We start from the raw sequence: 18277 nt of genomic DNA, 5'->3' as shown, positions 1-18277 counted from the left end.
AACAAGAAAGAAAGGAAGAGAAAAATTAATTCTATTCTTTGTTCTACATTTTGAATTCCCAAGTAGAACATTTTAATAGCACATATAAACAAAAAAGTTAACGCAGTCACTATTTTAGAGGTTTACACAAATAACCTTCTCAAATAGACTGTAAGATAGTATGTACAAAGGTCAGTGAAGGGACAAGACCGGTAAGTCTAAAAGTGTTGTGGCTCAAAAGAAAAATGAGAGATTTTTACTGGATTTCATCTTGACCTTAATTTATCACCTGGCAGGTGTATGGATGGGGTATGTTTTGTAGCTATACATACAATAGTAACTCATTCTTAATGACTATAACTGGGCCTTCATAGACTTTTCTAGACCTTCCTACAAGCATCCTAAAATAAATAGAATTAAAACATGGGGGGGAGGTGCAGAATGGAAGTTTCCAAGTGAGTTCTTCTTTATCTTTGGAGACTGTATGATGCAGTGGAATTGGAGTCCAACTTTAACTCCAGAGTAACAACTTACCCAGTCAGTTTCCGTTTCTAGCATGTGAAATAAGGACAATAAGGCTAATCCCATCGCATTTTTGCAAGATTTATGTAAGACATACATATAAAGTAAGTGCCCAGTGACAATTCTCTCTTCTCTTTTATATTTTTTAAAGATTCACTTTGTGGCCATGCTGGGTCTTTGCTGCTGCATGTGGGTTTTCTCCAGCTGCAGTGAGTGGGGGCCACTCTCTAGATTCCATGCACAGGCTTCTCACTGCAGCGGCTTCTCTTGCTGGGGAGTAGGGACTCCAGGCTCACGGGCTTCCGTAGTTCCAGCATGTGGGTTCTGTAGTTGTGACTCACAGGCTCAGCTGCCTGGCCGCACATGGGATCTTCCTGGACCAGCGACTGAACCGGCGTCCCTTGCATTGCAAGGTTGATTCTTAACCACTGGACCATCAGGGAAGCCCCTCCTCTCTCTTTAGACATAAGAAATAATATTTTGTGCTGGAGAGGGTGTGCAAAAAGGGAACCCTCCTACACTGGTGGGAATGTAAGTTAGTGTGGCCACTGTGGAAAACAGTATGGAGGTTCCTCAAAAAACTAAAGATAGAGTTGATAGATGATCCAGCAACCCCACTCCTGGGCATAGATCTAAGCAAAACTATAATTATACCCCTATATTCATAGCAGCACTGTTCACAATAGGCAAGACATGGAAACAGCCTAAATGTCTATCGACAGATGAATGGATAAAGAAGTGGTATACACATATAATGGAATAATACAAGGCAATGAAAAAGAGTGAAATCATGCCATTTGCAGCAACATGGATGGACCTAGAGATTATCACACTAAGTGAAGTAAGTCAGGCAGAGAAAGACAGATACATTATGTTATCACTTATATGTGGAATCTAAAGTGAAAGTGTTAGTTGCTTAGTTGTGTCAGACTCTTGGTGAACACATGGACTGTAGCCTGCCAGGCTCCTCTGTCCATGGAATTCTCCAGGCAAGAATACTGGAGTGGGTTGCCATTCCTTCTCCAGGGGATCTTCCCAGCCCAGGGGTCCAACCTGGGCCTCCTGCATTGTAGGTGGATTCTTTACCATCTGAGCCATATGACACAAATGAACTCAACCACGAAACAGAAGCGGACTCACAGACATACAGAACAGATGGTTTTGCCAAAGGGCTGGTGGGGGAAGGATGGAGTGGGAGTTTTGGATTAGCAGAGGGAAACTATTATATACAGGATGGATAAACAACAAAGTCCTACTATACAGCATAGGAACTATATTCAATATCCTGTGATAAACCATCATGGAAAAGAATATGAAAAAGGAAGTTTATATATATACATATATGTATCTGAATCACTTTGATACACAGCAGAAAGGAACACAACATTGTAAATCAACTATACTTCAATTAAAAAAGAATGTTTTGATTAGAAAAAGCTGCCTTTTCCGGGAGGATGGAAGGACGCAGTGTCCTGGGCCTGTGGTTCGGGTTGTCAGTGCCCCTACGGCGTCAGAAGGCGGCTCCTCTCACTGCAGGCACCCTGGAGGCAGGGCCTGGCTTGGTGCATCCGAGCTGGAGTCCAGTCCTCGGGCTCCCCAGACATGAGCATGCATGGCAGCCCGGTGTATGTGATGAGAAGGAGCCAGACGTGTGCTCGTAAGGACAGAGAGATTTCTAAGAAGAGAACACAGCAAGTACAAAGGCCCTGGGATGGGGATCAAGCCTGGTGAGCTTGGGGGACATACAGTCCCCGGGCTGAAGAGCAGTTATCAAGGGGAACCTGTGGACGGTGAGGTCAGAAAGGCAGGCAAGGCCAGACTGCTCAGTTCCCTGCAGGACGAGGACAGGAGTTTAGATTTTATTCTAATTATATGGGAAACCACCAACGGGTTCTATAGATGATATGAAATCTATGTTACAAAGATCATTTTGGCCACAGTATAGCCAAGATATGTGACGAGTGTGGAAGCAGAGGGACCAGTAGAAGGTAATCGCTGGTTTCTCTGTGAGCGACGGGGTGCTGACGTCCTGAGATTCAGACGTCGGGCTAGTGGCTGAGGAATAAAGGAGAGGGGAGTGCCTCAGGACTTGCTCAGAGAGTTAGAGGCTATAAAAGAAAGTGGAATTAAATAGACTCCTTGCATACAGTCCATGGGGTTGCAAAGATCCAGACACAACTGAGCAACTTTCACTTTCATCTTGAATATTACAGCCATTAAGAGGAACGAATCTGGGTCATTCGTAGAGACATGGATGGACCTAGAGTCTGTCATATGGAGTGAAGTACATCAGAAAAACAAATATCGCGTATTAACACACATGTGAACTCGAGAAAAATGGCGGTGATGAACCTCTCTGCAGGGCAGGAGGAGAGATGCAGACATAGAGAATGGACATGGACACAGTGGGAGAAGGGGTGTGGAATGAACTGGGAGGTTAGGATTGGCACATATACGCTCCCACGTGTAAAACAGGGGGCTGGTAAGAACCTGCTGTGTAGCGCGGGGAGCTCAGCTCAGTGCTGGGTGATGACCTGGGGGCTGGGGGGACGGGGCAGGTGGAGTGGGAGAGAGCCCCAAGAGGCAGGGGTGTATGTGCGCAGAGAGCTGATTTACTTTGTTCTACAGCAGAGACAAACACAGCATTGTAAAGCAACTATACCCTTTTTTAAAAAAATGACTCCTTGGCTTTTGGCTTCAGCAACTAGGTAGATGGCTTCCCTGATGGCTCAGCGGGTAAAAAATCTGCCTTTAATGCAGGAGACACAGAAGACTCAGGCTTGATCCCTGGCTCGGGACAATCCCCTGGAGGAGGAAATGGCAACCCACTCCAGTACTCTTTTTTTTTTTTTTCTCCCAGTACTCTCACCTGGGAAATCCTGTGGACAGAGGAGCCTGGCGGGCCACAGTCCACGGGGTCACAAATAGCCAGACACGACTGCAACTGAGCAGGCGTGCACAGGTGATGGCGCTGCCGTGGCCCGGAGGTTACGAAGAGCGGGGATGTAACAGGTTTGGACGGGTGCAATCAAGAGTTTGGACATGTTCAGTTTGAGACACTTCTTAGCCATTCAAATGGATATGGCAAGCAGGCAGTTGGATATGTAAGTGTGGAACCTTAGGTTTAGGCTAAAATTCTAAACTTGAGACTTTTAGCTTATAAAGAATATTTAAAGACACAGGGCTGGATCTAGAGAGAGAGCAAGAATACAGGACCAAGCCCTGGGTCTTCTTCCTTGCAAAGGTCGGGCTTAGGAGGAAATGGCTGCAAAGTAGGTTGAGGAGGTGAGGACAGCCTCATGGATGGTATAAAGAGCTATTTGCCACATGTGCTGGGTGTGTCGTTCCCACAGACTTACAGGGACGGCCCTGGGGGGAACAGGCTGTTCTCTGGAGAATAAACTAGTTTACTAAGTAATAAACAGTTTCTCTGCAGCTATCTAATCAGTATTTATTTCTGTTGCTTTTATTTATTTTGCTAATTTGATATCATAAATGATATGATGGTTCTTTTAATTTGCACTTGTAAAACAAACCAAGTATTACTTTGCTGTTTCCTCTTGTTATATGAGCATTCTGTTAATATCTTTGAGACTGGTTCTTGTAAATGATTATGGTTCACTTCCATTTTTGTATTGATTGAGTTTTTTCTTTCCTTCACTTGGGATTGTTTTTGACTGGAAGTAACAGAAAACTTGACTATAATAAGAAGGGGTTATTTCTGCTTACAAACAAGTTGTTGAAAGGTAGACAATCCAGCAATTCTAGAAATCCTCTAGGATCAACACTTCACCTTTCCAATGCACCATCCTCAGCAGGTGTTTGCTTCCTCAGGCTTATCTGAAGGCTGCCAAACCTCAGGGCATCACATCTATACTCCAGCAGGAAGAAGAACACAGAGCAAAACTCTTGTACTAGCTGAGTCTATTCCGCTTCATCAGGAAAACAATAACTTTCCTTGAAGCCATGCCAGTAGAAGTCTGCTTACATCACATTGACCAGTAGTTGGCCAAATAGCCATGCCAAATTGCAAAGGAGGCTGGGAAGGTGACTACTTTTTTTTAAAATTCATGTCTCATTCATTTAATCATAACTAAACATGTAGCAGTAGAGAACTCCAGGGGTGAGATAAAGTGGAATAAAGAGTGAGAAAGGTCCTCTTGAGTCATGGGGGCAGTCTGTACCTTAAGAGTTCCTGACCATAATCCCTAGGTTTCTGCTAAGCTCAAGAACCATCCCTTCTGTGCCCTTCTTCGCAGGCAAGGAAGAGACTTGTGTCCCAGCAGTGACTGCAGTGATGATTTGATAGGAGACTTAGTTTTGTTGTCTCCACTGGGGTGAGGCCATAAATGTAAATGAATAGATGAACTAGAAAACAACTGTTTCGTGTACATTTCATTAATCATTCCCATTTCCAGCATGTCTGAGTGATAAGAGATGACAGTGAATGGCAATGACTAGGTAATGCAAGTAACTGAACATCAGTGTCAAACTTAGCATGTACATGAAAGTCTGGTACCTCCCCACAGCGCGAGCATACGGTAATACCGCTGCCAGCCTTACTGAGCCCATCCATGGGATGCTCACCCCACAGTATCTCATCTAACCTTCACAACCACCTTGTAACCTGCTGTGTTCAATCTTCTCTGGGTTAGAGATAAATGATTTGGGCTTGACCCTTCCCCATCAATTTTCTGTAGGATGAGATATAACTCATATTTATAAACTTGCTTGGTTTTCATCTGTACTCGTTAAAAAAAAAAAGAACAAGGAAGGGTAAAGTAAGTCAAAAGCATGGCCAATATCTTGCATGTTTAAAGTAAAGGTAGATTTAGTTGCTCTTAGATGTGGTTTTAAAAAAATATATAGATCTAATTTAAAACTGATATACTCTGGTAAAATGTCTCTTTTTTTACCTCCTATGTCTCTTCCATGCTTTAATCTCCTGTATATAATTTGCATATCAAGTTAAATCATGTTTACATTAATTTTTTTCAGTTACCATTATTTCATACATACTTCTCCATAACCATGCCACTGTAACGTGAACATTTCTCACCTTTTCTGGGCTTCAGTTTCTTCTGTAAAATGAGGCAGTTAGGCTACTATTTAATAGCAAAGTTTTTCTGGCTCTAATAGGATCCCTATTATCACAGGGAATAACAGAAATACAGCATGAACAGCACAGGAGGCTTTTTTGGAGAAGTTTACTTCAAAACAGGGATGCTACTTGATGGGCCGTAACTTTCCTGTTGTTCATGAGTCAGCATGAAAAATACCTCCAGAGAAGGCTAAGTAGGTCAGATTTATCTAAGAAGACAGCTGTGTAATCCTGTATCCCTCTCCAACCCCATGGCACTGCAGACATACTTCTGGCTTTTGAACAACAGTCAAATAGCATTACCAACTCCGTAAAGTCCACAAGACCACAACTTGAAAAATTAAGCTGACCTTTAAAAAGCTTCAGTAGAAATACAAAATACAGCTGTATTTATTTACTGTCGATAGCAATTTTCTTCTCTCTGTTAAGCCATTTTCATTGATTCTGTGGTATTGGCTGGTGTGAAAAAGTTTCAGTAAAAAGTAAAACAGTTTAGAAATTAGCAAAAAAAAAAAAGTTTTTGCCTGTGACTGTTTTTTAAACTATTTAATAAAACCTGTTAGGTTGCTGATGTTTGCTTGCTTTTCTTTCTAAGTAGCATGGTCAGAAGACATAAATACACATTGTAGGGACTTCCCTGGCGTTCAGTGGTTAAGATATCACTTTCCAATGTAGGGGGTGGAAGTTTGATCCCTGGTCAGGTAGATGCCACATGCTTCTTGGCCAAAACCCAAAAAACATAAAACAGAATATTGTAACAAATTCAAAAAAGGCTTTAAAAATGATTTACTTCAAAAAAGTCTTAGAAAAAATATAGATTGTAAATAAACAGGTCAATGAGGGAACTTTCATGTAACAACAAACTTTGAAGGTGCAGTTACTACTTAAGTGGACTAGGCAAGCATTCTTGTCTTAAGAGGCCTCGTTAACACAGTAGAAGATAGACCTTCAGAGCAAGAGCAAATCTAGAGAAGTGAAATGAAGAGAAAAAAGGGACATGCTGGTTTGGGACTGGAGATTATTGCTAAGGAAAGGGAGATGCTGGCAGGCAACGTGGGGAAAAGGTAAGGCATGGGAGAATACCAGAGAGTAGATAATGCAACACGCTTTTTTATTTTTAACATGGAGGTTTTATATTTATGCTAATCTTCTTAAATGTTAAATTCTGACCAAGTAATTAGGCTATTTAACCTTGTTTAGAGTTATGCCCAGACAGTGTGAGGCTGGGTTTACAGTACTGTATTATGTCCTTGGGAAAGAGAGGATCCATAATTGATTTAGTTCTTCTCTGCATCTGTCCTGCTATTCGACCACTGCTTTGCCATTGTCTAGACTCTAAGGCACCAGAAGCAATTAAACAGAGGATCAATGTAAGTAGACAGGTGTGCCCCGGTCACTTCCCCTCTTTACATTGCTCTTACTTTCTGAATTTCATACAAGCTACTCTGGAAGCAGCAAATTAACTAAAAATATCTTAAGACTGCCAATACTTCCAGCTTATGTAAATGGATTCCTGAATAAACCCTTGCTGTTGATACCGTTGGCACAGCATTAACTTAAAAGACATCCCCGATCTTATGTGTACTTTTTGGTTCTAGGCATCAAAAAACGGAGCCGGAAAACACATTTCCGAGTATCACTTATATTTCCGCGGGAATGTTAGACAGGCAACTGACCACGTCCCAGACCCCAGCCAAATTTCAGAAGAGGCTGGCTAAATTTTGCAATAGGAATCCGAAGAGGAGTGTGTGCAGGGTCTCTGAAACTGTAAATCATCTCCGAAGAGGCTTCCCCACCTGTCACAACTGGAAGGTCTCCGCGGAGGGTGCCGGGTGCGCCCCCGCCACGCGGCGCTGAGGTCAGCCGCTCGGGTCTTGGGGGAGCTCTTATGCTAAATTACAGACTTCGCAGCCACCGGATACCCTCGCTGCAGACTGGCAGTAGCCATGTGGCTGCACTCGCCTTTCCGGACAAGCAGTGCATTATTTCCACTAATATTCTGCCCAGGGCCTCCCGCTGGGTGACTCCGCATCCCACCACCCACCACCACCGGGCGTCCCCGTGGGTCATAAGGCGATCGTGGCCCGCGTGCTCAAACCAAGCGGAAACCACCCCAAAGTTCCTGGCGACAGTGGCCCGGGAGCCCTCCCGCTGGCTCTCAGCGCCCCTGTCACGGTCGCGGAAAATGCCCGGCGCCCCTGCCTCGGGGCCTCGCGCCGGGCCCGCGGCCGTGCGCTCCGCGCGGGGCGGGGCGGCGGCCGCGGCGTTCGCATTGTCCACGTTCCCCGCGCCCCTCGGCGTTCCGTCCCTCCCTATCTGTGGCGCACACGCGCGGAGCGAGCGGCGCGCCCGAGGCGGGCCGGCAGCAGCTGCGGCGGCGGCGGGGGCGGGGGCGGCGCGGCGGCGCGGGGCGGGGCGGGGCGGGCGGCGCGGGGGCGGGCCCGGGCGAGGCGGCCGGGGCGCCAGCGAGCGGGCGGTGAGCGCGGCGAGCAGCCGAGAGGAGCGCGAGCAGCAGCATGGCGGGGCCCCGACGCCCGCAGCCCGGCTGCCACCGCCGCACCGCCGCGGCCGTGAACCTCCTGCTGGGCGTCTTCCACGTCCTCCTGCCCTGCGGCCGCCCGGGAGGGGCTCAGGGACAAGGTCAGCCTGCCGCCGCTCCGCGGGCTCCCTGCTCCACCCCGCCCCCGCTCTCTTTCTTTTGGGGGAACCGCTGAGATCTGTAAGAGCGCGAGGGGAGGAACGGGAAAGGGGGAAGGAGAGCGGCGGCAATTCCGGGCTAGTGCCCTCCGCTCCCCGCGGCGTCCGCTCCCGCGCCCCCGCGCCTCCGGCCACCCGAAAGCTGGGCAGTCGCGGGGCTCAGGGACCGCTGCGCGGACCGCTAGCCGCGCGCGCCCCGGAGCCTTTGTGCGCGGGCCCCGGGCGCCCCGGGCGCAGCCCCCGCTTTGTGTAGCGCGCGCTGGGGCCCCGCCGCGGCCCGGCTTCCTGCAGCTTTGTTCCCCGAGCCCGGCCGCCAGGGCCGCGTCCCGCACTCGCCCGCCGCAGCTGCTGCGGGATGCGGAGCGCGGGGTCCCGCGGGGTGGCCTGCCTTCCCCCCCAGCGCGAGAGCCCGCGAGCCCGCACGCCGTCGCCTCACAGTCCGAGGGGCTGCCGGCTCGCACCGGGTGCATTGTGTTCCGATCCGCGGCTGGCTCCTCGGGTGGCCTCCGCCTCTGGAGGGGAAGGGAGGCTTGTTTTGGTGAGGCGGGTGCACGGAGGAGACGATCGGGAAACAGGAAGCGTTTCTTTTCCGTGCATTAAAAACGCCGTGTGTTTTTTGGTGTTGGTGCAGCGATCGAGCCCATGCCGAACGTGGTGGAGCTGTGGCAGGCGGAGGAAGGAGAACTCCTGCTGCCCACTCAGGTGAGGACGGCCGAGGTGACAGGGCGGCTGCGGGGGGCGGGGGAGGCTCCGAGGCCGCGGCCCCCCCGCGGCTCCGGCGCTCGGGCCACTTTGCAAGACAAATAAACGGTCGGGCCGAGCCTGAACACCTGGCCACGGTGGCCTGCGCGGCCGCCTCCCGCGCCATGTGACAGGGCGTGAGTCACGCCGGCCCCAAGTTCAGGAGGTGGGAGCCGAGGCCACCTCAGCAGGGCCGCGGCCCGCGACGCCGGTGCCTAGGGACAGGGCGGGCCCCTCGGCCGCCTGTGGTCCAGGGTGGGCGAGGGGCCCGTGCCCTGATCTCTCGGTGCGCCAGGCTGTGTGCCTGAGGACCACCGGAAGATGCAGTGTTGCTTTCGGAAATGTTACTGAGTGGTCCTTGCCATTGGCCTTAAGTATCTTTGTTTGGATGAAGATGGGACTTTAAAGGATTGTGATCTTGGATCTTTTCCAAGTGCCTTTAATTTGTGTTAAAATACAGCCTCTTGTTAAGAACTTGAATTTAAGGCCCCCACCCCACCCCATGCGATATAAGGATGGCACGTGGAAAAATCGTTGGTGAAGATTGGTGGGACATTTGGCATCATCCAGGGTTTACCACTGCCATAGAGTACTGCAAAGCCTTTGTGTTTAAGGTTTTTTAACTTTAGGAGAAATTTTCATTGATTGCAGATACACACCTTTAAATATAATATTGTTGACTGTCTTTGAGCAGCGACAGTTTGCATGCACAGCATGGGAGATGCGTGTTTTGGGTAGGTGGGGGAGTGGTTTGAATCCTCAGGGAATAGTCAGTTTGTGTGTGGTAATTTTGAGGATGTTCATTACTTCCTTCATTGGTGGTAGCACTTAATTCTATGTTGTCTCTTCTGGCTGTTTAGAAAACAGGGTGTGTAGCTGGAAATGGACTGGTGAGGCTGTGTAGTTTTACATTTCGGAGTGCTGCTAGATATTTGGAATATTCATTTTAATACAGGGCTCATGAATAACAGCTTCAAGGTGGAGAGGTAATTTTTTTAGAGGAAAAATTTCCTGACCCTTCGCTGAAGGCCAGGGTGCTGAATAAGACCAGTCCTTGGAGAAAAAGTCCTGTTGGGATGGGGATCAGTTTGTCCTTCTCTTAAAAGTTTATTCCTAAATGGATCCCTGCCCCCCCATTGTAAATGGCAAATGTGTAGTGTTTAAAAATGCAATAAGATAAAAAAGAACAAAATAAAAATCATTCAGTTCCTGATGAAAGAATCATACTTAACATTTGACATATTTACTTTTAACAAATAAAGTATGGTCATGTTTGTATATCAGAGTTTTCAACAGAGGTGTTAGTAACATTTGGGGCTGGAGAATTCTTTATTGTGGGGCTGTCTGTCCTGTCACGCAGTTACAGCATCTGCCCCTATCCACTAGATGCCAGTGGCTCTTCTCTCTCCCCCTTGTCGTCCCCCCCTCCCCCCATTTGTGACAGCTAAAAATGTCTCCAGACATTGCCAAATGTCTCTCGGGAGCAGAATTGCCTGGGTTGAGAAGCACTGGTGTATATCTATACATATTTGCATTTTTGCTCAATTGTACCCTCTACCTCTTAACTGGTTAGTGTTGAAAGCCAACCCAGACTGAAAGGAAAGTAAATTATAGACTTTCATTTGTTACAGCAGTAGTTGAAGGCTCAGTCACTGTCCTCAGAGGTGGAAATGTCAGTCTCTGAGATGATGAATGATTTTATTTATAAGCTCAAAAGTGATTTTATTTAATTCTTAATTTCTGATTTTGTTTATATGTATAATATAGTTTGTTTTGGTGAAAAAATTTGTTAGAATTTTAGAAGCTGTGTCTCTGGAATGTTCATTATAGAAGCGTTTATACCTAAGCTATTTTAATCAAAGCTGTAATGAAAGTGAAACTGATGTTCAAAATCATTTTCTAAATACTTCATCTCCGTGTATATGTGTATTTTTTTGAAATTGTTTTACTGTGCATAAACCTGGGTAGGGGTAAGGAGAGGTATGGGTCTATTTATATTTATCTATCTAAGCTGCATATCATCTAAATGGCACGTGTGTGTGTGTTTGTGAGTATAAGTGTAAACTGCAGAGAATTCTAAAGAGAGTTATTTTTAGGGAATTCTTTTCAAAGTAGTTTGAATTTTTTCAGAAAAAGTTCCCTCGTGTGTTATGGAGTCTGTTCAAAGTAGGCTATATATAGGTGTTAGTTAAATTTGAAGGTTTTCTGCTTAATGAATTTGTAAGTTGGGTTGCTCTCAGGAAGACGTAAAGATGGCTTCGGAACCTAAGATTTGTCAGTGATTGGTAAAATAGGAGTGTCTGAAGATGTGGTGTTATACTAACACTGGCCAACACTTGTTATTTATACAGTTATCTCTGGAAATGTTTTTTGTCGATTGGGCCTTTTTTCTTTTTTTCTTTTTCTAATGGCTCTCTTAACGGACCAAGAACTTGAATAATGCATCATTGGTAAAAACAGATACAGTTGAGTTGTTACAAACTGCCAGACTTCAGGATTTGACTCAGAGCTCCATCCTTTGCCACCTCTCTGTCCTCTGTTTCTTCATCCTCAAAACGGGGTTAATCGTGGTGCTGATCTCAGGATTTTGTGCCGCTTAAGTGCCTTGAACTTAGTGAGTGCTTGATAAAGGCTTCATATTATTTTTGCAGTATTCTCATCTGACCCCTGTATTTAGTCACTGGAGAGTGTGGAACAGCTTTCCTGCTTTGAAGGGGCTGAGCCAGTGCAGATAATTGAGTAGTAGTATGTGCCTAGCAATTGCATAGTGGCTCAGACTATTGCAAGAGTCTGCTTGCAGTGCACGAGACCTGGGTTCCATCCCTGGTTTGGGAAGATCCCCTAGAGAAGGGACTGGCAGTCCACTCCAGTATTCTTGCCTGGAGAATCCTGTGGACAGAGAAGCCTGGCAGGTTACAGTCCATGGGGTCGAAGAGTCAGACACAGCTGAGCAACTCACACTTATTATGTGCCCAGCAGTTGCATAGATAAGTTATAGTATTCATATCCTTTTGTTATATACTGTTTTGTTTTGTAAAATATTTTGGTCTAAGGACAGTAAAACTTGATCTGTGTTGATAACAAGAGGGAAGAAGAAAACACGTTATTTTACGATTAGATTTACAGAATTTTCCCTCTCCCCTAATTGTGCTTCATCCAGGCTTTCACCATGCCAACTCCCAAGCAGATGCTTTCGTCAGATATTTTATTGTCAAGAAGTAGTTGCGTGTGTGCAAGACACTGCTTTGTGCACCTTCTTACTCTTACTCCAAGATCAGAAGCTTCTGGGATTCCCTGTGAACCGTTTGACCTCCTCTGGGCCTGAGGCCTTTTGTAATCCGACCTTGTCCATGGCCTCTCAGTCCTGGGGACACTCGTGCCGCTTGGCTAGCCAGGCCTGACATGGGTCTGTTGAATGAAAGCAGGAATCCTGTTGCCTTGCGGTTTATCCAGGACCAGTCCTTCTGACCCCTGCCTTGGCGTTGGCACTGTCTCGTTTCTCTTCCCTCTTCGAGTGCATGGATTTGTTTTCTTGGTCTCGTGTGTGCCTCGCTGCCCTGATTGGGCTCCCCTACGCCTGGTGGCCCCGTTGTGGCGCCGATGTTGTGTCTGCAGTAGGCATTCAGGGCTTCTTCCTGCTGAGAGAGGAGAGGGGTCCGTGTCTTGTCTAGTTCCCTGTTTAGGAGGTTAGTCATTCTCAAAGATGGCCGATGGACTATCTTACGCATTGAGTTCTTATTATTAATAATCACATTTCTATATTAGTTCTAGGGGCAAGAAGGGCAGTCTAGAATTTATTAATTTAGTTTCTTCAGATTTTGCTGGGGTGAGAAGCCTCACTCCTAAGGGTCTGAGCCGTGAACGTGACTGCTGAGGAGGAGCAGCTGCTACCTGGTCCAGAAGCGTGTTGGTCTGGGATGGCTTGGGATGGAATGGGATGGGGAGGCCATGTTCTTCTGGCCTGGTTGGTCCATCTAGCAAACAGCTGACCTGGGTTCAGATAGTAAAGTGTTGAATAAGAAACTTCTCTGCCTTTAAAAATCCCACAGCTTGTTTATTTTACCCTCCTGAGCCTGAGGGTGTAGATAACGGAAATTGGTGGAAAGTGAAACAGGAAATGACAGAGTGAGTATCTCAGGTACTAGGGAAATAGCCTCTTGCTCCAGGCCAGGAAGCACCACCTCGTATTTGGAAAGCTTTTTGTCATAGAGGTTTATTTTTGGTTGCATCAGATTCCACTGTTAATGTCAAAAAATACTAACATGGGATGAATACTGCTGGCATTGTTTAAAAACCCTCAAGTGTTCAGTTCAGTCACTCAGTCATGTCCAACTCTTTGCGGCCCCATGGACTGCAGCACACCAGGCTTCCCTGTCCATCACCAACTCCTGGAGCTTACTCAAACTCATGTCCATTGAGTCAGTGATGCCATCCAACCACCTCATCCTCTGCTATCCCCTTCTCCTCCTGCCTTCAATCTTTCCCAGCATCAGGGTCTTTTCTAATGTGTCAGTTCTTTTGCATCAGGTGGCCAAAGTACTGGAGTTTCAGCTTCAGCATCAGTCCTTCCAATGAATATTCAGGACTGATTTCCTGTAGGATTGACTGGTTTGATCTCCTTGCAGTCCAAGGGACTCTCAAGAGTCTTCTCCAAAACCACAGTTCAAAACCATCAGTTCTTCAGTGCTCAGCTTTCTTCATGGTCCAACTCTCACATCCATACCTGACTACTGGAAAAACCATAGCTTTGACTAGACAGGTCTTTGTCGGCAAAGTAATGTCTCTGCTTTTTAATATGCTATCTAGGTTTGTCATAGCTTTTCTTCCAAGGGGCAAGCGTCTTTTAATTTCATGGCTGTTGTCACTATCTGCAGTGATTTTGGAGTCCGAGAAAATAAAGTCTGTCATTGCTTCCCCATCTGTTTGCCATGAAGTGATGGAACCGGATGCTATGATCTTAGTTTTCTGAATGTTGAGTTTTAAGCAAGCTTTTTTACTCTCCTCTTTCACTTTCATTAAGAAGCTCTTTAGTTCTTCTACGCTTTCTGCCATAAGGGTGGTGTCATCTGCATATCTGAGGTTATTGATATTTTTCCCAGCCATCTTGATTCTAGTTTGTGCTTCATCCAGCCTGGCATTTCACATGATGTACTCTGCATATGAGTTAAATAAGCAGGGTGACAATATACAGCCTTGCTGTATTCCTTTCCCAATTTGGAACCAGTCCGTTGTTCCATGTCTGGTTCTAACTGTTGCTTCCTGACCTGCATAGATTTCTCAGGAGGCAGGTAAGGTGGTCTGGTATTCTCATCTCTCTAAGAATTTTCCACAGTTTGTTGTGATCCACACAAAGGCTTTGGTGTAATTAATAAAGCAGAAGTAGGTGTTTTTCTGGAACTCTCTTGCTTTTACTATGATCAAGTGGATGTTGGCAATTTGATCTCTGGTTCTTCTGCCTTTTCTAAAACCAGCTTGAATATCTGGAAGTTCTCGGTTTCATGTAGTATTGAAGCCTGGCTTGGAGAATTTTGAGCTTTGCTTTGCTAGCCTGTGAGATGAGTGCCATTGTGCAGTAGTTTGAGCCTTTCTTTGGGATTGGAATGAAAACTGACCTTTTCCAGTCCTGTGGCCACTGCTGAGTTTTCCAAATTTGCTGGCATATTGAGTGCGGCACTTTCACAGCATCATCTTTCAGGATTTTAAATAGCTCAGCTGGAATTCCATCACCTCTACTAGCTTTGTTTGTAGTGATGCTTCCTAAGGCCCACTTGACTTTGCATTCCAGGATGTCTGGTTCCAGGTGAGTGATCACACCACTGTGATTATCTGGGTTGTGAAGATCTTTTTTGTGTGGTTCTTCTGTGTATTCTTACCACTTCTTAATATCTTCTGCTTCTGTTAAGTCCATACCATTTCTGTCTTTTATTGAGCCCATCTTTGCATGAAATGTTCCCTTGGTATCTCTGTAATTTTTTTGAAGAGATCTCTAGGCTTTTGCATTCTATAACACCCTCGAATGCTAGCTCATCCAAAAGCTATGAAGTGTTGAGAGCTGATTTCAGATGAGGAAATTGAGAACACATAGCAGGTAAGTAACTTGTCCAAGGTGATAAGTGCGCAGCAGTCGTGGAATTTGAACCGCAGAGATGGTCAGCATGAGATTGGGCTTTTGGCCCCCTTGCTCCTGTATGAGCTTTAGCACGGTCTGACCAGAAAAATACTGTGGTGGTGATGAAAGTGCCTGTGTCTGAGAGAAATAATTGGATGTTCAGTTTCAAATTTTCAAATTTTGCTTAATTGAGTTTTAAAAAATAGTTATATCTACTCCTATTAACATTTTTTAATTGGAAAAAAATTTTATTGAGGTATAATTGACATAGAATGTTCCATGAGTTTTAGGTTTACACCATAATGATTCTATATTTGGAGATACTGAAAAATGATCACCACAGTCAGTCTAGTTAATTTTTATTTATTTTTTAGTTTTTGGCCATGCTATATGGATCTTAGTTCACCAACCAGGGATTGAACCCGCGCCCCCTGTATTGGAAGCCTGGAGTCCTAACCACTGGACCACCAGGGAAGGCCCAATAAGTCTAGTTAAGATTTACTACCATACATAGTAACAAAAATTTTTTTCTTGTGATGAGAACTTTTAAGATTTACTGTCAGCAAATTTCAAATATGCTGTACAATATTATTTACTGTGGTCACCAGGCTGTACTTTATATCCCTGAGACAAATTGCTCACTTTATAAATGAAGTCTGTATCTTTTGACATCCTTCATTCATTTTGCCCAACCCCCATCCCCCTGCCCCTGGGAACCACCAATCTATTCCTTGTATCTTTGAACTTGGTGTTCTGTTTTTTTATTTTGTTTTGTTAAAGATTCCACAAATAAGTGAGACCATATGGTATCTGGTCTTTCTTTGACTTATATCTCCTTGCATAATGCCCTCAAAGTCTGTTCATATTGTTACAGATGGCAAGATTTCATTTTTTTTTATTTAGCTGAGTAATATTCCAGTGTATATACATACCACATGTTCTTTATCCATCCATCCGTGGACACTTAGATTACAACTTAGGTTGCGACTTTGTGTTGGCTACTGTAAATAATGCTGCAGTGAACTTAGATGCACATATACATATATCTTTTCAGGTTAGTGTTTTAGTTTCTTTGGGTGAACACTCAGACGTGGAATTGCTGGATCGTATGGTATTCTGCTTTTAGCTCTTTGAGGAACCTGTGTACTGTTTTCCATCGTGGCTGCAGCCCGTCACAGTCCACAGCAGTGCCCAAGGGTCCCCTTTTCTCCGCGTCTACTCCAACCTTTGTGCTCTTTTGTCTTTTTGATAATAGCGTTCTGACGGGTATGGGGCAGTTCTCACTAGTATTTAGGAAACAGACTGTGCTCAGGCCTGCAGACATTCATGGCACGCGTACCGTGGGCTGAGCACGGTTTGAGGTGCTGGGCTGTCACGGGGAACAGGAAGGAACAGCACTGCCCTCACTGAGCTGCCCGTTTACTGGAGGCACATGGATGAGAAATGAGAAGTAGAAAAAGTCGTAGTGATAATGTGGTGGCAGACTGGAGGAAGATTTGGACAAGAGGAATCACAGTTTTAATTTAAGAGGTCAGGGTAGGCATATGACTCTGCAGTCCCACTCCTGGGCGAGTATCAAGAGAAAGACATGATCTGAAAGGATATGTGCTCCCCAGTGCTCCTTGGAGCTCTGTTTACAATAGCCAAGACCTGGGCGCAGCCTCGGTGTCCTTCAGCCGAGCAGTGGATCAGGAAGATGTGCTACATGTATGCGGTGTCCAGTTACTCAGCATTAAAAACAGTGAAATGATGCCATGTGCAGCAACATGGACGGACCTAGAAATTGCTATCGAGTGACGTTAGAGAAGAAATACCGTATGATATCGTTTATATGTGGAATCTAAAAAGAAATGATAAAATTAACTTATTTACAAAACAGGGATTCACAGACTTAGGGAATGAACTTATGGTTGCCAGGGGGAAGGATGAGGGGAAGGGATAGTTAGGGAGCTTGGGATGGACGTGGCAGTTCAGTTGCTCAGTCATGCCCTTTGCGACCCCATGGACCGCAGCACGCCAGGCCTCCCTGTCCATCACCAGCTCCCGGAGTTTACTCAAACTGATGTCCATTGACTCGGTGAGCCATCCAACCATCTTATCCTCTGTCTTCCCCTTCTCCTCCTGCCTTCAATCTTTCCCAGCATCATGGTCTTTTCTAGTGAGTCAGTTCTTCGCATTAGGCAGCTAAAGTACTGGAGTTTCAACTTTAACATCAGTCCTTCCAGTGAACACTCAGGACTGATTTCCTTTAGGATAGACTGGTTGGATCTCCTTGCCATCCAAGGGACTCTTAAGAGTCTTCTTCAACACCACAGTTCAAAAGCATTAATTCTTCTGTGCTTAGCTTTCTTTACAGTCCAACTCTTACATCCATACATGACCACTGGAAAAACCACAGCCTTGACTAGATGGACCTTTGTTGGCATAGTGATGTCTCTGCTTTTTAATATTCTGTCTAGGTTGATCATAGCTTTTCTTCCAAGGAGCAAGCATCCTTTAATCTCATGGCTGCTGTCACCATCTGCAGTGATTTGGAGCCCCCCAAAATAAAGTCTATCATTGTTTCCCCATCTATTTGCCATGAAATGATGGGACTGGATGCCATGATCTTAATTTTCTGAATGTTGGGTTTTAAGCCAACTTTTTCACTCTCCTCTTTCACTTTCATCAGAGGCTTTTTAATTCTTCACTTTCTTCCATAAGGGTGGTGTCATCTGCATATCTGAGGTTATTGATATTTCTCCTGGCAGTCTTCATTCCGGCTTATGCTTCATCCAGCCTGGCATTTTGCGTGATGTACTCTGCATATAAGTTAAATAAGCAGAGTGACATTATGCAGCCTTGACATACTCCTTTCCTGATTTGGAACCAGTCTGTTCCTTGTCCGGTTCTAACTGTTGCTACTTGACCTGCATACACTTTTCTCAGGAGGCAGGTCAGGTGGTCTGGTATTCCCATCTCTTTAAGAATTTTCCAGTTTATTGTGATCCACACAGTCAGAGGCTTTTGAGTAGTCAATGAAGCAGAAGTAGACTTAACAAAAAGCAAGAACTGTCTTGCTTTTTCGATGATCCAGTGGATGTTGGCAGTTTGATCTCTGGTTCCTCTGCCTTTTCTAAATCCAGCTT

At 45.6% G+C, this 18277-nt stretch overlaps 1 protein-coding gene across 2 annotated transcripts in view; it reads left to right on the top strand.

Annotated features, from left to right (window-relative positions):
• The first annotated feature begins 8042 nt into the window (after positions 1-8042).
• TMEM131L (transmembrane 131 like) overlaps positions 8043-18277 on the top strand; it is a 170865-nt gene continuing 160630 nt past the window's right edge. The window contains exons 1-2 of one of the 2 annotated variants that reach the window (XM_043484277.1): positions 8043-8242; positions 8931-9001. In XM_043484277.1, the coding sequence (XP_043340212.1) occupies positions 8119-8242; positions 8931-9001 (195 nt within the window). In that variant the 5' untranslated portion in view covers positions 8043-8118. The remainder of the gene's footprint in view (positions 8243-8930; positions 9002-18277) is intronic. The other variant, XM_043484267.1, reaches the window with a different exon arrangement.

Source organism: Cervus canadensis, chromosome 1, assembly GCF_019320065.1.
Source record: "Cervus canadensis isolate Bull #8, Minnesota chromosome 1, ASM1932006v1, whole genome shotgun sequence".
NCBI classification, from domain to species: domain Eukaryota; kingdom Metazoa; phylum Chordata; class Mammalia; order Artiodactyla; family Cervidae; genus Cervus; species Cervus canadensis.
This window is presented reverse-complemented; position numbering and strand designations above follow the sequence as displayed.